Source organism: Pantherophis guttatus, chromosome 11 (assembly GCF_059756535.1).
Source record: "Pantherophis guttatus breed Tessera chromosome 11, ASM5975653v1, whole genome shotgun sequence".
Taxonomy (NCBI): Eukaryota; Metazoa; Chordata; class Lepidosauria; order Squamata; family Colubridae; genus Pantherophis; species Pantherophis guttatus.
In genome coordinates, this window is record NC_142073.1 from 24,459,942 (window position 1) to 24,486,124 (window position 26,183).

General features: G+C 44.8%; 1 protein-coding gene across 1 annotated transcript in view; it reads right to left on the reverse strand.

Annotated features, from left to right (window-relative positions):
* PEPD (peptidase D) overlaps positions 1-26,183 on the reverse strand; it is a 168,585-nt gene that overhangs the window by 107,006 nt on the left and 35,396 nt on the right. The window contains exons 4-7 of the mRNA XM_034425555.2: positions 21,862-21,925; positions 17,648-17,695; positions 14,555-14,616; positions 5,093-5,137 (exon numbers count right to left, since the gene is read on the reverse strand). Of these exons, the coding sequence (XP_034281446.2) occupies positions 5,093-5,137; positions 14,555-14,616; positions 17,648-17,695; positions 21,862-21,925 (219 nt within the window). The remainder of the gene's footprint in view (positions 1-5,092; positions 5,138-14,554; positions 14,617-17,647; positions 17,696-21,861; positions 21,926-26,183) is intronic.

The following is a 26,183-nucleotide window of genomic DNA, read 5'->3' on the forward strand; positions in this document are numbered from 1 at the left end:
AACATGACTGCTGTTTACAATTGTTTCCCATAAAAGGCTGGGCTTCTATTCGCATTCTGTCTACACTGTGAGCTTCCAAGGATGAGTTTCCCTACTGATATACCGATTCCGATTCCGAATTGAGCCGTAAATCCTTCAACGTCTTGGTCCCCTCTGCAGATGGGCATTTTAAATTCAGAGAAGGCTTCCTGGGCTCAAGCCATACATCAAGGGTCACAAGTCTTCATGGGCACCTTCAGAATTTTGAAAGATGCTCTCCCAAAATGGATACCAGGCTGAGTATGGACACAAAGTTGGTGAGATTATCCACATAATTTCTTCCAGACTTTCTAGGGACCTCCTTTGTTTGGCTCACAACTTTTGTGTGGGCCTTAGCTTAGGAAACGTTACACGCAACTGCCAAGAATATAAAAAAAACCCCTCCAACTCCCATGAACCAAAGGCTTCCCTACCGACGCAATGGGCCCCAAGAGAACCTGAACTTTATTCGTCTAAACAAGAAGCACAACAGCAATCCAGAACTCCAAAAACTAGAAACAGACAACCTATTCAACATCTTCCAAAATAAGGGATACCCATGCACAAGTAGTCCTCGACTTACGACCACAATTAGAATAGAATAGAATAGAATAGAATAGAATAGAATAGAATAGAATAGAATAGAATAGAATGGAATGGAATGGAATGGAATGGAATGGAATGGAATGGAATGGAATGGAATGGAATGGAATGGAATGGAATGGAAGGGAAGGGAAGGGAAGGGAAGGGAAGGGAAGGGAAGGGAAGGGGTGGGGAGGGGAGAGGAGAGGAGAGGAGAGGAGAGGAGAGAGGAGGAGAGGAGAGAATTTTTTCTTGGCCAAGTGTTGGACAATTGGACACACAAGGAATTTGTCTTGGTGCATATTAGGCAAGGCATTGCTAAGCAAGGCTGTTAAATGAGCTGTGTTGCGTTTTATAATTGTTTTGCCATGGTTGTTAAGCAAATCGCTGAAGTTGTTAAGTGAAACCTGTGATTGTTAAGTGAATCTGGCTTCCCCCATTGACTTTGCTTGTCAGAAGCCAGCTAGGAAGGTCACAAATGGTGAACACGTGACTCTGGGAGGCTGCAGCCGGATGCCAAGCACTCAAGTTTTGATCATGTGAGTGTGGGGATGCTGCAACAGTCATAAGTCTGAGAACCGGTCATAAGACACTTTTTTCAGCGCTGTTGTAACTTTGAACGGTCACTAAACAAACGGTTGTAAGCCAGGGACCACCTGTAGATACAAACTTTCACAATATTTCACATTTCAGCCTGGGAACAAAATGTCTCCAGGGAAACAATCGAGCTTAGAGAAGACCTGGGAATATTCATGGAGAACGGCATCAAAACCAGGTTGAAATAAAACAAAAGAAACAAGTCAAGATCACCACAAAGGATGGAACAGGACAACTCCCCACGGGACAACTCACTGCAGGATAATTCAACAATTCAATTTAATTATTTAAAATAATTTAAAAGTATATTTTATTTTTTGCCATTCACATTTCATTTTGTCCTTCCTTTGGCATCCTTTCTTTAATGGTTCTATTTCACTATTTCTTCAATATTAGTGTAACTCTTGCAAGTTGTTCCCTGGTGAGCTGGCCATGACGAATTGTTCGGTGGCAAGTTGGCTGTGGCAAGTTGTTGTAAACCCCATAAAGGAAGAAAGGCAAAACCACCAAAAAAAACAAAAAAAAAACCAAACCATCACTGAATAGCCTTGTTCAGTTCCCCAGACTCCTTGACCAGATAAGCAGCCAGTTTAACCAAGTCTCTGATCTAGTCTGGTGTTGTGGCCTGTCGGCTGCCGGCCCTTCCAGCAGCCAAATCAGAGGAAGAGGAGGAGGAGTGGGAGTCAGGATCAGCATCAAGGCAACCTGGGAGCTCCGAGGGGGAAGAGGGAATGGAGCTGGCAGAGAGAGAGGGAGGCGGAGGCAGAGCCTGGGCCGTCCGTCAGCCCTCAGATGGAGAGTCAATAGCCCCCAGGCCTGGAGGTGGCTGATGAGGAAGAGGAGGAACAGCTGGGTCCAGTGCCTGACGCAAGGATGCACAGAAGGCAGAGGAGAGGAGAGGAAATCTATGGGCCGGTCCTTGGGAAGAAAGAGCCACCGCTACTAGAGAAGCCCACCCTAGATAAAAGGCAGGAGCAGAGGTGAATAGGTGTGGCAGACAACTATTCATCTTCTGGCCAGCCCAGGGGTGGGTTTCACTTACCTTTGCTACCGGTTCGCTCACATGCGGACGCTCGCTTCACTCACATGTGCGCCAATTCTGCGCATGCGCAGAAGCTTCTGCACATGCATAGATCGTATTTAATGACATGTGGGTGGGTGGGCGGAGCCTCCCATCACCCACCCACCCACCCCCCGGGCCAACTGGACTTGTTAGCCTGCATTGAGAGAGAAACTTTTTTCCGGGCTGCCGGTGCTCCTAATTATAAAGGAACCTTTGAGTTAACTTCAGAGGGTTTGTCGTGTTTGGGGAGCTGGGTCAGAACATCTGGAAAGTGAATACAGTTAGTCCAACAATCTCAACCAGAAACTGCTGGCAGAATACAAGAAGACCACAGATGACGAAAGAGTGGAGAGCCAGGGCATGTTTCTCTTTTGCTCCCTGTGACCTCCATGCTGTCTTCTGCTTCTCCTTCATCTGTGCTACCTCGTCATCCAGTGTACTACAAGGGAGGGGTTGGGGAACAGAGATTCAAAAAAGCCCACAATGATTATCCTACATCAACAGATGTGACAACATACTGAGATCCTCTTTTCTCTGTCACTTCAAGTATCCTCCTTTCAGCCACACGAAACTGACCAGTTTGAACAAAAGGGCCTTTATTTTCCAACAGTGGAAGGCTGTTTAATAAGGTGAGTCTTTTAACAAAGAATTAAAAATTAAGCAATATCACCGCTGCGCCACCCTTTAGGACTCTTGATTCTTCTAGGTGGCATCTGCTAATGTCAGACGCCGCTGACATTCAAGTGTAATTAAAGAGAACATCTATAAATTTGCCAGCGGAATGCATCAGAATTAATGCCTTTAAAATGAATCCCCAAAGAAAGCAATAATAGGCTGACATTTATATAACATTACCCATTCTGCCAGACATTCAATTAATACTTCCTTGGATAGTCAGTGAAGGAACATTAATTATAATGAATCTATTTGTATTTGTACCTACACAACAGCTAACACTAATGAATTTTACAGCAAATTAACAAGAATCGTTAAGTAGTATTTCATTTTTCTTCCTGTGCTACTATATAATGACCGCTGTCATGAGCTGGGCAACCAAAATGCTTCCTTGTAGGCAACAGAAGCGCTCAGGACGCTGCCGAACACAAGAGCAGCTTCAGTAGAAGCTGCCTTCCAAAATTCCTTGGCCTTTGATCAACCAGCCATTCTATTCTCTCCCCTTTCTCACTTAATGGTAACTGTAATTGGATGCTGCCTTTCAGAACAGTATTTATCACTGCAATGGGATAAAAATTTATTTTTTTTAAAATCAATTTTAAAACTGAAAGCAGCAATTCAATGTACAGTACAATGTGCAAGCAATTTTGGTTATTTATTTATGGTCCCAGACTAAAACTATTAGACAGACTCTTCTGGAAACCTCTGCCTTTACATACAAATTTGAAATATTAACGTATTAATGAACTGAAGCCTTGGATGGCAACACATCTTTGCCAATGCCAGGTGTCTCTCATAAAGTGGAGGGGAGAGGCTTTCCTTCAAAGACTTTGCTATTGCAAGCAGGGGAAGAGCCTCTGACATTTCCGGAGCTCAATAGGTTGCTTTCCCGCCTGATGAAATCCCTGACAGAAATCACATGTATAACATATCTCTATACAATGCCCTAATTAAATCAAGAGCCTCACGTTCCAAGTGAAGCCAATTCTGACCCCACATAATTTACATTCCAGCTCTGACCTTGTTTTCCCCCTCCCCCCAAGGTGTGTCATCAGTCACATTCTCCAATGAAGCAATTTCCTGGATTGTAGAGATCACTCCCCTCCAGCTATTATGGGTAACCACGGAGATGGCCTTGACAGAGATATGGCTGGAATGTGCTTTTGTTTTGACTGACGTGCTGCCTCCCCGCAGCTGCAGAGTTTGTTTTCCCATCCCCCTTGCCTATGGCAACTTGAGAGTAGGCCAGGGATGCTTTGCGAGTTGACAATCAAAAGGTCAGGAATATTTTTAAACTGGACATTTCTAGGATATTTCAAACATAGACTAAAGAGCAGGAATTTCTGATAAAACCACAGCAATGGCTTCAGGTCCTTGAAAATGAGAAAATTGTATCAACAGATTGGAGATGATGGTTGATTTATCAAAAATTTATATTTAGGGTATGTTGGGACTCCCCAGAAAATGTCAACATCAGTTGCTGAGGGTTAAGAAATTTGAGAGATCCCTGATACAGAGGATATGGTCGTGTGATCATTTAATGACTTTTGGGGATAATATATTAAAGAAGATTAATGTATTTATGGGAAATCTTTAAATGTTAAAGTTGTTAATGTAATGTTGAATTATATACCAAAACTATGGAATTTGACTGTTTTATCAGGAATTATGGTTGTATTAAGCAGGCAAAAAGAAATAGGAAAAATCATATTATTTCAGATATCAAGGAAGGGCTGTCAGAAATGTGACATAAATATTGCAAAAAACAATGTTTTTAACTAATCAACAGTTGCAGTAATATGTGTTATTATGGCAAGTATTCTGTCATATGTTACAATAATGTCTTGCATTGTTCATATTATAGTATTGAATTCATTGCTAGACCAGTAATAATGACCATAAAATATTAGCTATTTTTTTCTTTTCCTTCTTAGTCTGTATTTTTAGTTCGTACTTTTAATTTTTTTGAAGTTTTTTTCTTTTTAAGATTAAACATTGCCTTGTTACAAAAATAAAACGGGGATGTGGAGGCTGATACTCTACTCCTCTCCTCCCCTTAGGATTCGTCTCCTATGAAAATACAGGCCCAGTAGCTCTCTGCTCAAAAACAGAGACATCAAGGAAACAACTGGAATATTAATGTGAGGAATGACTTACCATTCTGCAATCTCAGGATGGAGAATTGTATTGTTTACTGTAAACCTACAGGAAAAAAAAGAAAAGAGAAAAAAATTAACTCTACCAGTGGCTCATCTGGAATTTATTTCTGATCAGGAATTCATACAAGACTTGTACTAAAATAACCCTGGTTTCAACATATGCAGAGTAACTACCATGGATAGGATAGATTTTCATGTAATGCAAAGAAGGACCAGTGGTGACAGGATAGCAGTCTTCCAATATCTCAGGGGCTGCCACAAAGAAGAGGGAATCAAGCTATTCTCCAAAGCAGCTGAGGGCAGGACAAGAAGCAACGGGTGGAAACTCATTAAGGAGAGAAGCAACTTAGAACTCAGGAGGAATTTCCTGACAGTTAGAACAATTAATCAGTGGAACAACCTGCCTCCAGAAGTTGTGAATGCTCCAACGCTGGAAGTTTTTAAGAAGACACTGCATAATCATATGTCTGAAATGGTATATGGCTGTGATGGCGAACCTATGGCATGCGTGCCAGAGGTGGCACACAGCGCCGTCTCTGTGGGCACACAAGCCAACACTTCATCTCATCTCTGCTGCGCATGCACCTCCCGCCAGCCAGCTGGTCTTCGGATCTCTGCTGTGTATGCACAGGGGGCATGCATGGGGTGTGCATGCGGGGGGGCGTGTGCATGCAGGGGGGCACATGCATGCGGGGGGCACATGCAGGGGACTATGCGTGCATGCACAGGGGAGCACATGTGTGGGGCATGCATGTACGGTGGGTGGGATGCACGCACAGGGCCATGCGCACATTGCATTTGGGGGCTTCGGGCATGCACGCGTACATTCATGCGCATGCACTTATGCGCTTTGGGCACTCGATCTGGAAAAGGTTAGCCATCACTGGTATAGGGTTTCCTGCTTGTGCAGGGGGTTGGACTAGAAGACCTCCAAGGTCCCTTCCAACTCTGTTATACTGTTAGATCGCCAAATAAATCCCCCTTCCCAGAATCATTTATAATGTTAGAGATACAACAAGGCAAGAGAAAAGAGAACCAGGAAATGCTGCATAGAGAAAACATTCATGTTCCCTCGGCATCCTTCCAGCTGCCATAAAAAGCTGGATTCAAGTCTGGGAATTCTGCTAGCAAGCTTTCTCGGATGGTTTCCCAAAAATACCCAGCAATGACTGGGCTTAGGCCCAGGATACCTGGCGGACCATCTGCAGCCAGCGACAGCTCCCCATCGCCCAGTGCGTTCTCACAGGGAGGGCCTCCTTGGGGTCCCGTAGGCCAGAGAGTGTCGACTGGTGACTCCCAGGGAGCGGACCTTCTCTGTGGGCGCACCTACTCTGTGGAATCAGCTCCCCCTGGAGCTCCGGGTGGCTCCTGACCTTTGCTCCTTCCGCCGTGATCTTAAAACATGGTTATTTGGCCGGGCCGGATTGGACTGAAGGGGTTTTAAATGTGATATTTTATAATTGAATTTTGTATTTATTGTTGTGAGCCGCCCTGAGTCCTTTGGAGAGAGGGCAGCATACAAGCCCAATCAATCAATCAATCAATCAATCAATCAATCAATCAATCAATCACCGACCAGTTGCAACAAAAAATGAAATGGTATGTGGGAATGGCTTTGGGTAACAGAGGGGTGGAGGGAAAGAGATGCTGCCTAGAGAGCGGTCAGATAAGACAGAGCATAGCCCACAGCTGCATGATGGGCAGAGAGCGCGGTTGACAAGGGACCCCACCCCCGAGTTCTCCAGCTGTTATGGAGATGGCGAGAGATTTGTACTTTCAGATTTGCAAGATCCAGGTAATGTAACCTTACAATGAAGTAGAATTCGCTCATCTGGCCACGTTTCTTGCTGGTGTAGCTGGGAACCCTGACACAAAACAACCATTTACTTGAAGGCAAACGGGTGAGGGAATTGCCCATCACTCCCCACCCGGCTCTGCAAATACATTTATTGCTCTGTTGGGAACCAGCGGATGTTTTCCTAAACAAAGGGTGTCTTTCCCCATCGACTCTTTCTTTCTTTCCAAGGCTGCTGTAGATGGAAGGCTTAACCAAGAAAAACAGCTCTCAAGGCTAGCCCGTTCCCCTGGGGGGGGGGGAGGCATGCTGCTATTCCTATTCTTTTTCCAATTGAAGAACCTAAGAGGAGAAGAAGCGGCTGGAACAGCTGCTCGGGGAATTGCCCAGGGAAATCAGTTTTCTCTGCAAGAACTTGCAGCACAATAGTGAGAGAATTGGGTAGAAATGTGGGTGGGGATGTTCGAGCATCTAGGACCGTGACGGCAAACCTATGGCATGCGTGCCAGAAGTGGCACGCAGAGCCCTCTCTGCTGCCACGCGCGCCATCGCCCCAGGTCAGATCTCCGTGGCGTTTCTTTCGTGAGCTTCTGTTTCCCGGCAAACGATGAAACAGAAGCTCCCAAAAGAAAAAGATCTTACCTCTTGCCCCATTGCTGGTGTTGGGATGCCCTGCCTCCTGCCAGCCAGCTGGTCTTCAGGTCTCTGCTGCACATGCGTGCATGTCCGTGCATGCACAGGTACACAGATGCACACGTCTGCACATGCGCATGTTTGTGCATGCCCACATTTGCACATGTCTCTGCATGTGCACATTTACACATGCACATGTTCGCACATGCGCATCTTCACACATGTCCACACATGCGCACGCCCACACACACCTTTCAGTTTGGGCATGCACACCTGCATAGTTTGGGCATTTGGTGTCTAAAAATTATGGAGATGGCGAAAGATTTGTACTTTCAGATTTGCAAGATTCAGGTAATGTAACCTTACAATGAAGTAGAATTCGCTTATTCGGTCTTCAGGTCTCTGCTACACATGCATGCATGTCCATGCATGCACAGGTGTGCACATGCGCACATGTCTGTAAATACACACATTCATGCATGTTTGTGCATGTCCACATTTGCGCATGTTTGGGCATTCGGTGTCTAAATGTTTTGCCATCCCTGATCTAGGAGCTCTGTGTAGTAACAGTATTTAGGCCAGTGACGATAATGCCTTCAGTTCCCAGCCAAGGCACAGCTGACCAGGCTCAAATTATTCTACTTTATGTAAACACATGATGTGATAGCCCTCCTCTTTTGGAAAAGGTTCTAAGATAGGAAGTCCTTGACTTACGACCACAATTGAGCCCAAAATTTCTGTTGCTAAGTGAGACATTTGTTAAGTGAGTTTTGCTCCATTTGACGACTTTTCTTGCCACAGTCGTTAAGTGCATCACAGCAGTTCTTAAGTTAGTTAACATGGTCGTTAAGTGAATCTGCCTTCCCCGTTGACTTTGCTTGTCAGAAGGTTGCAAGAGATAATCACACGACCCTGGGACATTGGAACCATCATAAATATGAGTCAGTTGCCAATCATCTGAATTTTGATCATGTGATTGCGTGCAACGGTCGTAAGTGTGTAAAACGGTCATAGGTCACCTTTTTCAGTGGCATTTTAACTTCGAATGGTCACTAAATGAACTGTTGTAAATCAAGGACTACCCACTACTTTAGGAAAAGTAGAAGGGAAGACAGCAAGGTGGATGGACTTGGTTATGGTAGTGATGAATGCACCATTGTCATGGAGATATATTCATCATCTATGGGATCACGAAGTCAAAAACGTCTTAATAGAAAAAAATCACTCCAGATTAAAGCTGGTGCAGATACAAGGGCTCACGTCTAGAGATGAGGACGCAAGAGAATGAACACCTGATCTCTGATCTATTATCCATGTAAGTGTTAAGCTTCTACTAGAGTCAGTAACAGGATGATGGAACTTGAGAGATGCAAGAAGAGAGGAAGTGTGATGGAATGCAATCTGGATTCCAGGAGGGAGGGAGTGCATTCCAAGGAGCAAGAGACAATCACCTTGTCAGACCTGGAAGCCAACTTTTCACCTTTTGAGTCTTCAGGCCTGCCACAAATTCTACTGTGGGAAAATGGGAGGGGGGGGGGTTATATGTGATGATCTGTATGATAGAAAGAAGGAGAAGACGGCTCCTCCCTAATAATTCCCAGAGTATATGCTTTATGGAGTGTCAGCATTTTTTTTTATTTTGGTAAGATTCTATCTATGGATATACATGGTAGCAGTCTTCCAGTATTTGAGGGGCTGCCACAAAGAAGAAGAGGAGGTCAAATTATTCTCCAAAGCACCAGAGGGCAGAACAAGAAACACTGGATGGAAACTAACCAAGGAGAGAAGCAACCTGGAACTAAGAAGGAATTTCCTGACAGCGAGGACAATTAAACAGCTTGCCTCCAGAAGTTGTGGGTGCTTCATCACTGGTAGTTTTAAAGAAGAGACTGGGCAGTCACTTGTCTGAAAGGGTATAGAGTCTCCTGCTTAAGCAGGGGGCTGGACTAGAAGACCTCCAAGATCCCTCCCAGCTCTATTCTGATTGATTGGATGAGGAACAATGAAGATATCTGCTTGGAAGAATTACCGTATTTTTCGGAGTATAAGACGCACCAGAGTATAAAACGCAGCTTAGTTTTTGAGGAAAATAGGAAAAAAATTTCTGCCTACCAGGTATTCATCTGGCTAGCGTCCTTAGTCTGGTCAGCTTCAGCACATTAGTTTAGTGGTTTTTTATCCCCTGCTTGGGGATAAAAAACAGCTTCTAAGGCACAGCTGAGAAGAAGCAGCAATGAGAAAAGCAGGCAAAGCACGGGCAGATCACTTCACTCAGCTAGCGCCTTGTTAGGGCTGAAAAAAAGCTTCTAAAGAACAGCTGAGAGTCAGAGCAAAGCATGGAGATGCTTCACTCTAGCACCTCCTTAAAGCACAGCAGAGAGTCGAGGGAGCAGGCAAAGCTGGGAAGATCACTTCACTCGTTAGCGCCTCGTTAGGGCTGAAAAAAAGCTTCGAAAAGGCTACATTCGGAGTATAAAAGGAACCCAAATTTTCAGCCTCTTTTAGGAGGGAAAAAGGTGCGTCTTATACTCCAAAAAATATGGTATGTGTCTTTCTTAGTTTTTGGAGCCTGACAGGAAGGTTGAACAATAGTAAACAGCAATCCATAGGTGCTGTCTCTTTCTCAACAGAAATGAAAGGTAATTCCTGTAAAGCCAGAAAAACTCAGGTACAAATCAATATCTTCAAGAATGCCAGATAAGAAATTAACTACTTCTGGTAGCATTCAACAGTTGAGACTTTCTTCTGCCAAGCAGGCTACAGAAATATATTTCATTACTACCGTATGATTCCTTGGCTACAATCCTTCAAGTTTTGCAGACATCTTACCAATGCTTAAGAGGCGACATTCAATTTCAAGAAGAGAGCCAGATCTGCCCAGTCCTGCTCTCAACACGCCTCTGGAAGTTGAATAAAATTGAGTAATTTTAGCCAATAATCACTTGAGCTCCTCAAGGCCATGCAATTCTGGCACTCCGCAGAATAGAGTCACCATAGGGTGACAAAAAGAAGCGGATCTAATGAGATTTGCCTTCTGTGAACATCAAGGAATCCTTTTTTGCAAGGGCTTAAGGCCATTATATTCCTGGCAAATAAAAAGGTAGAGTTTAGCAGAAAGGCAAAAAAAAATGAAAATGCAAATGCAAAAAGGCATTCAACATAAAGGCAGGCAGGCAGCCACACAGCCCACCGATGAGCGAGCCGGTAGATTGAACAATACTGAGCAAAAGGACGGATCTTTGTTTTGACTCCAAGCATCCCACTACGTTCCTCACAAGCGGAGAGGAAGGTGTGCCACAAAGGCCGGAAACCTCATCAGGAAGATCAGAAAATAATTGTGGAATTGACGGAGAACAGCCTGAACGGTGGAAAACAGCCGTGGGCTCTGAGTCAGCAGGCTGCCTTGTTGAGGAAAAGCCGGAAAGCGTCCAAATGACCGATCAGGTTGGAGAAAGGCACAACACGCAAAGCAAATGCCAGACGCCCATCTTCAGCTTCAATCTTGAGGTCGTAGTAACAATTCTCTCATTCCTACAAGGCTGAGAATGGATCCTTTTCTGCAAAGTGCTGATGAAAGGTAGCCCACTAGAGTAGGGGTCTCCAACCTTGGCAACTTAAGACTTGTGGACTTCAACTCCCAGAGTTCCTCAGCCAGCTTTGCCAAGGTTGGAGACCCCTGCACTAGAGCCCCTTCCCTGATGGAGGACAGGATTTTGTCACCAGTGAGATCTCATTTGTGACATAACTCCCATGTACATTGGATAATCCTTGCTGTATTGGCTACGGAATGGGATAACTCACCGTGGCCAACTCGCCAGAGTCAACTCACCACGGCCAACTTACTACGGCCAGCTCGCCACAGGAGAACTCGCCATGGGACAATTTAAGAATTCAATATAATTATTTAAAATAATTAAAAAACATTTTAATTTCTGTCATTCACATTTCATTTTGTCCCTCTTTGAAATCCTTTCTTTAATGATTCTATTCCACTATTTCTTCAATATTAGTGTAACTACTATCCCAACCCAAGTTGGCCACAGCAAGTTATCGTAGACCCTATTGGCTATTTCTTTTTATATATTCTTGGTGCATTTTTTCCCCTGTTAGATTTTTATAAAAAAATCATACAAATCCCCAAACTATAACATTTAGAAATCTAGAAATATTGAAGCTTAACTACATCTTAGTTTGCATAACAGTTTGGGAAATGCAAATGAAGTCATTAAAAATGCAAAAGAACCCACCCACCAAAACATTACCCATCTTCACTGACCAGAATAAGCGATAACGCTGCCATCAAATCCCTCCAAATAGAGAATGGAGACATGGTTTTCTTTTTGAAAAACGCACAGCAGCCTTTGTTATCTTTTCTTAAGGATGGATCTGTGAGCAGCTGTTTGCATGTAGATTAGTCATAAAGATTCTTACAGATGCAGAAAGTGAGAAGAGACTGGGAAGGTTTTTCCCTTATAGCCCAATTAGGTGCCAGAGCTCCATATCCAAGTCCCCCACCCCCAGTGTGGACAAAGGATGGGGAGACTGGCCCTCAGCCAAGAGGTTGGAAGAAGCCTAGCGAGAGATCGAGGATGGGAGCCTTGACATGAGAGGAGCTCCAAGCTGTTCTCCACCACATCAAGGCGGCTCTTTTACTGACAGAAGGCACAGATGATCCGTAGCTGTCAAAAGGCAGCAGGAAGATCAGTCGATGCCTCATGGTTAGAATGCAAGGAAGCCTCTGCTAATCCAGACAGACAAAACTGCCAGAGCGACTGGAAATCTCTTTGCAAGAAATGAGGAAGACAGAAGAGCTCCCATTTTTCTTCTTTACTTTTCTTTTTTTTAAAAAAATTGAAACGGGGGCTATTGTTAAGTCTGCGTGTGTATGCAGGGGACTTTTAACATAGCCTCTGGCCCAGTGGTCAAATCCAAACTTTTTTACTACTGGTTCTGTGGGCGTGGCTTGGTGGGCGTGGCAGGAGATGGATACTGCAAAATCCCCATTCCTTCCCCACTCCTAGGGGAAGGCTATTGCAAAATCTCCATTCCCACCCCACTCTGGGGCCAGCCAGAGGTGGTATTTGCCGGTTCTCCGAACTGCTCAAAATTTCCACTACCGGTTCTCCAGAACCTGTCAGAACCTGCTGGATTTCACCCCTGCTCTGACCCAAGTCAGATGTGGAACTGGGATGCATTTCTGCATTCAAAGTCATTCTGCACAAAAACTGTGAGGGAGTTTCGTGTACAGGTAGTCCTCGACTTACAACAGTTTGTTCAGTGACTGTCCAAAGTTACCACAGCACTGAAAAATGTGACTTATGACCATTTTTCACACCTATGAACCATTGCAGCATCCCCATGGTCACGTGATCAAAACTCAAGATGCTTGGCAACTGACTCACATTTATGACGGCTGCAGTGTCCCATCGTGGTCACAGGATCTCCTTTTGCAAACTTCTGACAAGCAGAGTCAGTGGGGAAGCCAGATTCACTTAACGACCGTTTGACTAATTTAAAAACTGTGGTGATTCACTTAACGATGGAGGCAAGAGGTCATGGAATAGACAAAACTTACTTTACAAATGTCTCACTTAACAGGAGAAATTTTGGGCTCAACTGTGGCTGTAAGTTGAGGACTACCTTTATTAGGGAAATAATCCTCTACATTTATAATATCTGAGGGACTGCAGAGAAGGCAAGTCACGAGGACCCTCAGCCAGAGATCTACATTGGGTTGGTCCCAGGAACTGCCCCTTCTCTACCGTGGGACCCACCAGTGGAGTATTTCCTCCAGCCACGCCAGGTTAGTTGTAACCCTGTCATCATTTCCTGAAAGTCCCTCAAGACCTGGTTATCTCTTGGGATCAAGACCCCAGGGGTTATGGCATCCCAGGGAGCCGGAGTCATTCTTAGATGGCCTCGTTCTGGTTGACCTTTTGCTCTGATTACAGACTAACAGAGTTGGAAGGGACCTTGTAGGTCATCTAGTCCAACCCCCACCCACCCAAGCAGGAGACCCTACACCATTTCTGACAGATGACAGTCCAGTCTCTTCTCGAAAGCTTCCAGTGATGAAGCTCCCATAACTTCAGAAGGCAACTTCTATTGCACTGGTTGATTGCTCTCACTGTCAGAAAATTTCTCCTTATTTCCAGGTTGAATCTCCCCTTGATCAGTTTCCATCTATTATTCCTTGTCTGGCCTACAGGTGCAGAAAATAGCTTGATCCCCTTCCTCTCTGTAGCAGCCCCTCAGATATTGGAACACTGCTATCATGTCTCCCCTGGTCCTTCTCTTCAGTAGACTAGCCATGCCCAGCTCTCCATGTGATTTATATTTTTTTAATTTTTGCAGTGTTTTTTTTTAAAATTTTAATATAACTTTTCCTATTTTTATAATGATCGTTTCTGTATATATGTTGTTTTACTTATTGTTGCACAGTGCCCAGAATCACTGTTTATGAGATGGGTGGCACATAAGTGCGATTTATAAATGAATAAATAAATCCACAGCGTTCCAAGCAAGTTGGGCAGGGCAAGGGAGGAAAGCAGTTGTCACACAAAATTGGGGGCAACAAAGCAGACACAGACACACACACACACGTCATAGCTACATTAGCACCGCACATCGAAATAGAAAAGCCAGGGAGCTCCTTCACCCTGGACTCAGGGCTAATTAATAAGTTTTCCACTGGCATGTTGTTCTTGGCACTGCAATGTAACTCATTTATCTTACAAAGGATTCTCCTCTGGAACGCTTCGATGTGCTTCAAATAGACTGCAATCCATCATAAAACGCTAAAATGCTCCACTCTTTTGGAATAAAGTGATTTGATTCATAAATTTTTGTTATGGGTTTATACATAGAATTGGCCTTTTTCCTTCTGTTTTCTTCTACCATGAAAAAAAATACAATCAAAGTGAGATCATCTGAACTGGGAATGGCAGGCTTCTATTTTTGTTTATTAGATGTTTCAAATAATTAGTCAACTGGGGGTTAATCTGAACATTTCAAACCCAGAAGATAACTTACTGGCTGATGTTGTCAAAAGATGCTTCCCTGGTCACGCTTCCACTGTCGGTGTTAATTCCTCGCTGGAAAAAAGAGAGCAAAATACAAGTTCTACAGCAGCTGTTCAGTCTAAAAGCAGACAAGACAAGACCTTCACCCAAGCAGTTTTTCTCCCCTCCCTGGAGCTCAACTTCCACTCTGGTCATTCCACCACCCCATCTCCTTCTGGGGCCAAATTGGGAAAGATGAATATATATATAATACCTACTGACCTAAAAGGAAGACAGCCATGCATTTTAGACAACCTGCTGCCTCTCTATTAAACTTAAACACAAACATGTCTAATTAGAGCATCCTTCGTTTATCATATTTTTAATGAACTTACAATGACTCTGTGATTTTAAATTAAATTAAATCATTTGGGAGGAAAAGCTACTCTCCTTTTTCAGACAAAGACCTCTCCCATGGCTTTCTCAGCAGGCTCCAGATGGAGTAAACCCCCCCGCCCAGGCTAATAATAGGAATCCCAGGTGTGACACTTCCACTGGATGGAAGAAGGGGTGACGAGGCACGCACCAAGCCAGCTAAAGGGACCTCTATACAAAATACAAAGTGCACATATGTTAGTCTTCTGTCTTCTGCAGTTTAAAAACATTAATCAGGCTGTTTTGGTTCAATCCTGTTTTGCAGGGCAACTGATAAAGCCCAGGAATAGTACCTAGCCCAGAAGGAAGACGGGAAATGATTTTTTTATTCTCCTCACAGCTGGTTCTCTGGCACAATGGATGATTGCACTGAATGGGGAGGGCATAAGCAGGCAGAACTCTTTCACCCTAAACAAAGGAGCAAGGAAACATTTCTTCTCTTCTGCAACCCACACCCGTAAAGATGGCTTCCCTCCAGAAGTTGTGGGAGCTCCATCGCCAGAGGCTTTTAAGAAGAGATTGGACAGCCATCAGTCTAGAATGGTATAGGGCTGTGATGGCGAACCTACGGCACGGGTGCCCGAGGTGGCACGCAGCACCCTCTCTGTGGGCACGCGAGCCGTCGCCCCAGTTCAGCACACGCCTCCTGCCAGCCAGCTGGTCTTCGGGTCTCTGCCGCGCATGCACGGGGAGGGCATGAACAGGGCATGCGCAGGGGTACACGGGCATGCACGGGGCGGGGCACACGTGTGCAGGGGGCACACGTGTGCCACACTGCGTGTGCACAGGGAGTGGGGGCATGTGCGGGGGCCCTGCACGCATTGCATTTGGGGGGTTCGGGCATACGCTTTGGGCACTTGGTCCAGAAAAGGTTAGCCATCACTAGTATAGGTCTTCTGCTCAAGCAGGAAGTTGGACTAGAAGACCTCCAAGGTCCTTTCCAACTCTGATATTCTGTCATTATTAAGGAGCAAATCCAGGGATTGCAGCCATTCTTTGCCAGTATTATTATTATTATGTCTAAGAACAGTGACATTTATGCAGTTTTCCAATACTTGTCACTGTATCCTCAAAGGCTACAATATGAAGTTCCTTAGACTAAGACAACTTGGCTGGTGCCTTGAATTTGCCGCCAAGCAATTTTTGCAAAGGGCCAGAAATCTACAAGCCTTCATAAATTATTGTCTTTCCAGGATAAGCTAGAAGCAGAATTGCACCTGATTTTTCACAATTTAGACACTATGTTGTGACAGGACATCCTGTTATATCCACCGCCTTTAGTGCTACAGGAGTTCTTCCTAAGAAGCACGCTTGTTAATCGTCACTAAATGAACTGTTGTAAGTCGAGGACTACCTGTACATACATATGCAAGGGCATCAAGTTTATCCACTTTGCACACAATGTTTTAAATAATAGCAAGAAACGACAAAGAGGTATTTGTTCAGCTGGGGGAAAAAAATCACCCTTTTTATTGTCTATGAAGATTCTCAGACTTCCAGGTGCTTTTTTTCCAAGAGGCAACTGGACTTTCTGGTTTTTCTTTAAAGACATTTCGCTTCTCCTCCAAGAAGCTTCTTCAGCTCTGACTGAATGGTGGGGAAGAGCAGAAGAAGCTACTTGGATGAGTGTTGTGGCCCGTCAGCGGCCTGTGCAGCTAGTAGCCGATTCCGACAGCGAGGAGGCGGGTGTGGTGCTGCACCAGCAGCCTGTGCAGCTGGCGCTCAAGTCGGACAGTGAGGAGGCTGGAGACGATGTGGTGCCAGAGGCGGAGATTCAGCCAGGGCCTTCAGAACCTCCAGAAGCTCCCTTAAGTGAAGAGGACGAAGAGGAGGAGCCTCTTCTCGATGCACGGGCGCACAGAGCTACCAAAAGGCAGGAGTGGCTCCTCAGGAGGAGGTCTCCTCGAGAGTAAGGCTTGGGGCTAGTTGGCCACGCCCTTAGCCTATTTAAGGAAGGACGACGACTGAGGCAATTTGCAGGGAACAACTTCGTTCACTCTCCTTCGCGTCTGGATCTTAGTTCTCTTATCAGTTTCCTGCAAATTGCTTCTGGGCTTTCTGCCAACCATAGTAAGATTACGATTATTTATTCTTTGGATTCTTGTAGGCTGTTAAGAAAGTTAATTAACAGCCTTTGTTTGAAAAAGACTGATTTAATTTAGTAAACTAAGGTTTGTACAGACTTTGTGCGTGCTGCGTTCTTTGGGGTCCGTAGCTGGGGCAGAACAATAAGAAGCGAAACGTCTTCAAAGAAAAACCAGAAAGTCCAGTTGCCTCTTGAAAAAAAGCACCTTTGGGACACCTTTTTATTGTAAGCAATGCTTTTTAAAAATTTTTTGCCAAGGTTTACACTACAGGGCCGGAGTGAGGTGAGGTTAGGGCTGGGTGGGACCAGTGCCAGCAGTAACCTTGTGCACACCTACCTGCATTCAGACAGCCACTTCTTTCTCTCTCCCCGTAGCAAGTTGCCAGGGAAGGCACAGGTGGCTTTTTTCAGACGTTAGAACCGTTTATGTGCGAAGGAAACTGGGTGGAAGACTTCACTGGAGGCCGGGGGAGCACACTGGGTACTGCTAATTTATTGCAAAAGTCAAATAAAAAGAAGGGACTGCAGCATTTAGTAAAATGCACTGGAGAAGCTTCCCTCTAAGCCATATCTCAGCACTGGGGAATGCATCTTAGCACTTACCAGAGTAAGAAGAACAGAAGGGTTTTTCGAAGCCAAAACACTGGCAATCTGACAAAATAAATGAAAAGAAAATCATCTTCGCTCGGTTCCATCAACTTGCAATAGCCCTGGGATCCAGGCTCCACTGATTCTGAACTGGTTCCCCGCTCGTTCTCAAACACTCTCTATTTAAATATTCCATTTGACATTAATAAGGATAACACTGTCTCTGCTTCCTTTTCCCAAAGATGCCAACTCTTTGGGCCCAATTTGCGTTCTGCTTTTTCTCTAGGGCAGTGTTTCTCAATCTTGGAAGCTTGAAGATGGGTGGACTTCAACTCCCAGAATCCCCCAGGGGATTCTGGGAGTTGAAGTCCACCCATTTTAAAGCTTCCAAGGTTGAGAAACACTGCTCTAGGGGGTTTTAGTATTATATTATTATATGAGAGTATAATAATAAATCAGCATGTTGGGCTACAATTCATATTTTTTCTCTTCTGCTTGAGCCTCCCACCCACCAAAAATTATGACTAGTTGGTAATATGTTTTATTTTTATGAAGGTTTGTTAAATACCAGCCAGTGGCCTCAGTTCATATCCAGCCAAACCATCGAACAGAATTACGAACAAAAGGGGAGGGGTACACTTGTCAAATCAAACCTCTTTATGATTTAGATAGGTTAGGTTTACAATCCACAACCGGATGAACACACCTCGGCCGACAAGATGCAACGATAGTTCCTTGGGGATACCACACTGGGGAAGTTGGCTTCTTGCAATGCAGGAATCCATGGATTTATGAAGTCCACGTGTACTTCATAAATCTTACAAATTCCTCTAACCTATCAAACCTTCATTCTTGCATGTAAATTTTTTGGGGGGCTACCTGTTATTTCTAATGAATTCACTATGAGTATGATGGAAATCGTGAAGATTTCTACACACAGGAAGACATTGAAATATTGCTTCAAAAGTTTGTATTATACTCTAATTTCACTCGAATCAGAATAAAGTTTTGGGTTGAAAAAAAGGTGGCCCGATTAAAAAAATACTGTCTAACCAAGTATTATTAATAAAACTATTTGCTGCCATAAATGGACTTCCACATTGCAGGGGCTGCCAAAAGGAGCTAGAAAATCTGAAAAGTATCTATTGATTCACCACCATTTATATACAACTGCAAGGTTAAAGAAAATCAATCAGTGGAAACTCAGACAAAGTATTGACTAAAATTTTGCTAATCTGGCTGCAATCCTATTTATAACTTGTCCATCAATGTAAAAAATTTCAAGCCGGGGGCAGTTGGAGATGGTGGGGGTGGAGGAAGAGGCAATTTAATACAGCAGTCAATTCAGCAAAAGGAATAGTAAGCAGAAAAAGAAATAGTCTCCAATTAAACAAGAAAAAAATCTATTAGGTGCATTAAATGCAAAAGAGTCCGTGAACAGATGGCTGTTTAGAGCTGCTTTTAAGAAGAGGTGAAATACAGAGGCTCCAAAGAGAAATGGGCCTGGAATCTGTCCTGCTTCCGAGGAATGGAATGATGTTTCTATTTAACAATATTTGAACTCAGGACATGCACATGGATTGGTCCACTCGGGCAGGGGCCCCCAACATTTGGGGCTTGGAGAAGGGGGAGAGGGGAAGCGGACTGTGCAAGCGGTGGGCTGGCACGCACATGCATGCCCGCAGTGCTCAACTTGTGCAAGTTGAGCTGTGTGCATGTGTGCAAGCGCGCTGCTCCACTGCTCGCACAAGTCGAGCTGCGGCCATGTGAATGAGAGCTGGCCCGGCGGTCGCACAGCCCGGTTCCGAATAGCCACAAAGGTGGGCTACGGCCTGGGGTTTGGGGACCCTTGCATTAGGGATTCCAAGGGATGTGGGAAGCAATGGAAGAAGTGATGAAATGGACAACGTCTCACTTATGAATTATTTCTGTCCACATCTATGAAAATCTGGTGGCAAGATATGGTCAGGAAGCCCCAATCCTCTAAAGGGGCACAGATTGGGGAAACAAAGGTGGTTTCCACCTGTTGAAGGAAAATTACCTGCCTTACATTTTCGAAAGAGGAAGCACTATACTTGTAGACGGCACTCCTGGCAATCTGCCAATGGTTGTGATACGAAGCGCAAATTCTTGGTTGTCATCCACTCTTGCAGATAAGCAATCCTTAACTAGTATTTTGGTGTCTGACACCTGAGGTCAGATAAGGAGAACCGCTCTCGATTCCAATCCAGATAGGCCGCCAGCTGCCTCCGCAGACAGCACAGGGGATGATCAGATTAGAAAGAGACTATTTCACAGGCCTATTTGTTTCAAGGATCAAACTGCATTTGGGATGTCAGCTGGAAAGTGGATTTTTTCAGACAGATAGCCAAGGTGGGGGCTCCGAGAGGAAAACATAATTGTTTAAGAAATATTTCTGTTTATAAATGGTCTCTCTGCCCAGTGGCCAAACCTGGGAAACTTCGACCTGTTAAGCAAAAATTATATGCTATAAAAACGGATAGGAGTGAAAAAAACAAACACTTCTTTAATTGAAAATGTGGAAAGAAAGGAAAGAAGGAGGGAAGAGAGGGAGGGAGGGAGGGAGGGAGGGAGGGAGGGAGGAAGGACGGAAGGAAGGATGGAAGAAAGAATGAATGAAAGAAGGAGGGAGGGAGGGAGGGAGGGAGGGAGGGAGGGAGGAAGGAAGGAAGGAAGGAAGGAAGGAAGGAAGGAAGGAAGGAAGGAAGGAAGGAAGGAAGGAAGGAAGGGGACTTAACTATTAAAAGCCTGGCAAAAAACAGTTATCCGTATCCTTTTCTGGGAGGGAGGAAACATATCTCATCGAAATTAGGACTGAGGATTTGAATTGAGCAGACAAACCAATACTTTGCTCTTAAAGCAAGAAAATACTGTTTTAAATTATTTCAATATTTGGGGTTTTTCTGTGTTTCCCCTGTGTTTATTTGGCCACTGAGTTCAAGCTACATAGAAAAAATAATATTGCCATTGGAGGGATAGCATAAAAAATGAAGAGGAATTAAAACAAACACTTTAAAAAAGGATTTGCCATGAACAGTGGGATATGCTTGGCATACATTAGATTATTTAAGGAGAGGTAATCCTACTAATACAGAATTGCAATTCCTTACATCCCAAAGCCACACTAAACAGGGCAGAATTATCAGGAATAAAAAAAAATCCCAGTCAGATCCCAAACTCTATAGCAGCATTTTCCAACCTTGGTAACTTTAAGATGCACGAGCTTCAACTTCATAATTCCCCAGCCAGCATGGTGAAGTTCACTTCATCGCTGGGAGGAAGTGGTTCATACATCTTAAAAGTTACCAACATTGGAAAACATTGCTGTACAGGAACCAGATTCCTCTACTAATTCTAGGCAAAAGTCTGCATTTCAGAGCAAACCCTGAGGATGCCAACTTCCCAGCCTGCCAACTTCAGAAGAATTAATGCCGAGTTCCAAAGCCACTGATAATCCAATGGATTAGCTCGGTTCAAGCTGCCAAAAAATGAAAATGTTCGTGTTTTCTGGGATATGAAGTCCTGATGGCAGTTAGGACCTATGGCTCTGCTGGGAGTAATCCAGCCCAGGAAGCTGGATTGAATGAAACTCTTCCCATTTGGGGAGGCTTGGCAGACTGGCATGGCCCAGAATGTTGTATCATTTGATGAAACATTCCATTGTTCTCTAGAATATTCTGAGTATCCCATGACAAAGATATGTTGCACATCCCTAATCATTGACTTCAATTCTCCTTTTCCAACAAGCAAATTCCATTGATGCCATTTCATTCTGGCGTCTAAAAGAATCCCAGCTTGTGATGTGGGAGGAAGGGGGTGGGCAATCACATAAGCACCTGGGGCCAAAGCCTCTCAGAACCTGGTTGAATTGTCTTAGACAATGAGGCATCAGCTGATCTAACCACCCTGGAAAGGGAGTTGATGGAACCAGCACCAATTTGAGTAACCGTCCTGATGGCCTTGCAACCCCATTCTGCACACGGAGAGGAGTGGAAGGTAAGAGAGCAGCCAGAGCCCGTGGATCAAAACTGGCTCATTCCTCTCTCCTCTCCTCACTGTGTGTGCTTCTGTGTCATGTCATTCCAAGGTATGTCATTCACAGACCACCATTTTCATTCTCTTTAACCTGCAGTTATCAACCTGAAAATTACTTACTTCCCACCCATCTCCAATTATTGTTTTAACTTGGCAAAATGTAGGAAACTCACCTCATCTGTATAGTGTACATCGTTAACGTTGTATTTCTGCTTGTAGTACTCAGGAGGGTGGATCCTTTAAAAAAAAGCAAGCAAATGTGCATTGGTTATTTTGCAATTAAGAGCACTTTTATGCACTGCTCTCTCTCCTTTTTTATTCCCATTTTATGCAGGAATAAACCTGCTTGTTTCTTACCAGATGGCCCTAGAGCCAATCTGCCTGCTCATAGGTCATTTAAGGAACTAAGCATATTTCTAACATGCAGAAGGTGGGCTCTGACTTGGCCCACTATTTCAGAAGGCATCTCTACGTCTCCCTACCCCAATTCCACACAGTACCTTTTAAATTTTAATTTATTGCCCCTTAAAAATAAAGAAAGAAGCATGGTGTACAGACTGTAAAGAACAGCAAAGCCATAAAAGTCAGCTCAGAGCTACTGCTTGGAAGGGCCTCCAAAGCCCCACAAATCATCCATTTCAAATCACTACTTACATGTTGCTGCAGAAGTTCCAAACTCAGCATGAAGGAATTGTCCACTATTTCGTTCCAAACTTGCCTCCCCTCCCCCTCTTTCTGATAGCTCAGGTAAACCTGTAAATTTATCTCACAGCCTGAATTCATCCTTATTTCCCTGTGCACACACAGCTGAATAATTAGTCTAGGCAGTGTCTGTGTGTCAGGCTTGTCCCAGCTTGAGCACTTAGGAAAGAAAGACCCTCAACTCCATTTGTAGTTAAGGCATACTTTTACTAAAGCCAAGTGGTTACACCATATATTCCTGCATCAAACCTGCCTTTTCCCCTTCTCCCAGGCCCTCTCCTCCTTGACCAGTCCACAAGTGTCCATTAGTATTCACAACTGGTGTTTTGGTAACAGCCTTAAGGTTTGGCGCCTCTTTGGTGGAGTTTCACATTCTGTTCTCCCACTCATGTCCTTGGATGTGCCTGTCAGTTCTGGGTTGGCACCTCTAGTTCCTGTCATCCTATCATCCTTCCTGCCTACATCCCCATTCTCCTCCCTCCCTCCCTCCCTGCGTGTTATGACAGGATGCCAGCCAAGCAAAGCAGACTGAAGCATTTACAATGGCAGACTTGACAGGGTGGGCTCTCCTTGACTTTGCTTGGCCTCTGTCTTGTCCTTCTGCTTGAGATTGGATTGTCTCTGGATAGAAGATGACAAGGTCTGGGCAGCAACTCAGGTTGGAAACTTCTTCTGAGAACCTCCACTGAAATTTGTGCCTTGAGAGTCATTCAATTACCCTGCCCCAACACACGCACTCCAGGCAAGGTAGACCAGAATGACGTGCTAAAACAGGGGTGTCAAACTCGATTTCACTGAGGGCCGCATCAGGGTTGTGTTTGACTTCGGGGAGCCAGGGTGGGTGTGGCCAGAGTGGGCGTGACCAGCTCGACGTCACTTGTGTCGAGTGCCTGTGGAGGCCTGAGAACTCTGCCAGCGAAAATGGGCTCCCGAGTTCTGTTTTCGGCTGTGATAGCATCCTTCGACCCTCTGCCAGCGAAAACGGAGCTCAGTAGGGCTTCCTGCAGCCCTCGCTAGCTCCATTTTTGGCTGTGATGGCATCTGGCAACCCTCTGCCAGAGAAAACGGAGCTCAGGAGACCACACACAGCCCTCGCAAGCTTTTCACTGGCAGAAGCACTGCGGGCCAGTCCTTTGCTGTTTCCAGGGTGGCTCCGCGGGCCAGATCTAAGCACCCCATTGGCTGGATCCAGGCTCCGGGCTTTAAGTTTGATACTCCTGTGCTAGAAGGATTTAAGGCAGGCAGAGGTCCAAGATCAACTATTTTATTACTACTGCCAATAAGCCTACCTGGAAGTCAACCTTAAAAACCAAGCTCAATTCAAGAGCATCTTCTTCTCCCTGTATCTCTAAGGGTGTTCATGGATAACACTTCTTCCTATGGATTAACCATAATTGAGTGGACAGCAATTCTTCGTACCTAGAACAGGAGTGTCAAACTCGATTTCATTGAGGGTCGCATCAGGGTTGTGTTTGACTTTGGGGGGCCGGGGGGGGCCTGTGGCCAGGGTGAGCATAGTCAGCTTGATGTCACTCATGTTGGGGGCGCCTGTGGTGGCCCGAGCACTCTTCCAGTGGAAACAGGCTCCCAAACTCCGTTTTCAGCTGCGATGATCTCCTGCAACCCTCTGCCAGTGAAAACGGAGCTTGGGAGGGCCGAGCTCCGTTTTCGCTGGCAGAGGCACCGTAGGCCGGTCCTTCGCTATTTCCAGGGCAGCCAAATCTAAGCACCCCACAGGCCGGATCCAGCCTCCGGGTCTTGAGTTTGACACCCCTGACGTAGAAGATCTACGTCCCTTCCAACCAGTGGTGAGTTGCCCCCGGTTCACACCAGTTCTATAGAACTGGTAGTAAAACCGGTGGGAGGCTCTGCCCACCAACCCCGATGTCATCAGAATGCTTCTGCGCATGCGCAGAAGAGAGCGCGCACACATGAGCGAAGCAAGCATGCTCGCGTGGCCCCGTTGCGAACTGGTAGTAAAGGTAAGTAGAACCCATCCCTGCTTCCAACCATATTACTGTATGTTCTAACAATGCTTCTTTTAGCATAAGGCTCCAGTCTGACTTCCATGACAGACCCATTTTCATCCTGTGTCCAAATCTTTAAAAAACTGCTTACAACCATGAGCAATATTTACAACTATTTACCAAGCCACAAAGTAGCATCATAGCCATCTCTCAAAGTTTACTGGAAAGTCTTTTTCTCCCAAGAACTGGCTTTTTTTTGTTTTTGATCTAGGAGGGGAACATTCCCTAACTCATCAGCAAGGAAATCACTGCCTAAAATCTCCTTTAAAGCTTTTCCAAATCCCACAGCAACTAATTTCACATTGTAATGGAGCAGCAAATAAAAAAAACTGAAAAGACATGACTACAAACTTAAAGAATTATTTAATGAGAAAGAAACTGCTTCATGTATCCTCATTCTAAGCATAGAATGTCATTTTAATAAAATTCTAAAATTCCATCTTATGACATTTATGAGCAAGGATTAAAAGAAAAAGAAAAAATCGAGCATAATAAAGTTGAAAAGCAGCTAGTTTCTTCTAAGTACTAATTGTAAAAATGTCATTTAAATGTCACCTCATCAGCCAAACAAGAGACGGGTACAATCTATCAAAATGGAAACAATATAATACATGCACAACTGGGGAAATGTTGAAATGAAAGAAAACCTAAAACAAATGATTAGCCTTTCTTGTTTCATTCTGCTACCAATATTCTGAATTATATCTAACCTCCATTGACGAAAATGACCCTCTGGTTAATGTATCGTGTTTTCCTGAAAATAAGACGCTGTCTTATGTTCTGTTTTTGTTTTTTGGAACCCTGAAATAAGCGCTTGGCCTTATTTTCAGGGAGGTCTTATTTTCGGGGGGGGGGCTTATTTTAGCACATATGCTCAAAAGCCCGATTGGGCTTATTATCAGGGGGTGCCTTATTTTCAGGGAAACAGGGTAGCCTTTGTCAACCCTAAAGCTGGCCTGACCAAAGCCATTTTGAAGCTTCAGTGTTGCTGCACGGGAGCTGAGGGATAGGGATACCCTTATCTTAACCTGGTGCTCAGCCATGCTTGCTGGGGGTGACAGGAATTGCAGCCCAATACCTCTAGAGCAGGGATGTCAAACTCGATTTCATTGAGGACTACATCAGGATTGTGTTTGACCTCGGGGTGGGGGGCATGGCCATGGTGAGTGTTGCCAGCTCGACGCCACTCGTGTCGGGGGCGCCTGTGATGGCCCGAGTGCTCTGCCAGCGGAAACGGAGCTTGGGAGGCTGTGAGGGCCTCCTGCAACCCTTTGCCAGTGAAAACGGAGCTCCACAGCCCTCCCAAGCTCCATTTTTGCTGGCAGAGGCACCACGGGCCGGTCCTTCACTGTTTCCAGGGAAGCCCCTCAGGCCAGATCTAAGCACCCTGCAGGCCGGATTCGGCCCCCAGGACTTGAGTTTGACACCCCTGCTCTAGAGGTTGGAAAATGTCTCTTTAATGGAAAAGCTACTACCCACTTTGTAAAATCCTAAGAAGAAAGTCCTAAAACCAACACCATTCTTTCCCTAGGGATAGGACAAAATATTGTAGAGACAATTTAAGGTTTTGCATGCCGGCAATCCACACTGTCATCTAAGTGGCTAGATTTGGCACAACCCAGAAATCTAGAGTCTAGATCAAAATCTAGACCTCTAGCAATCAATATGTACCCTTAGCACACATTGTGGGCCCTCTCACAAAATGGTTGCCACATTGAATTACCAGAATCAAATTTCTGAGAATGTTCTTTCCTTCCCTATCACCC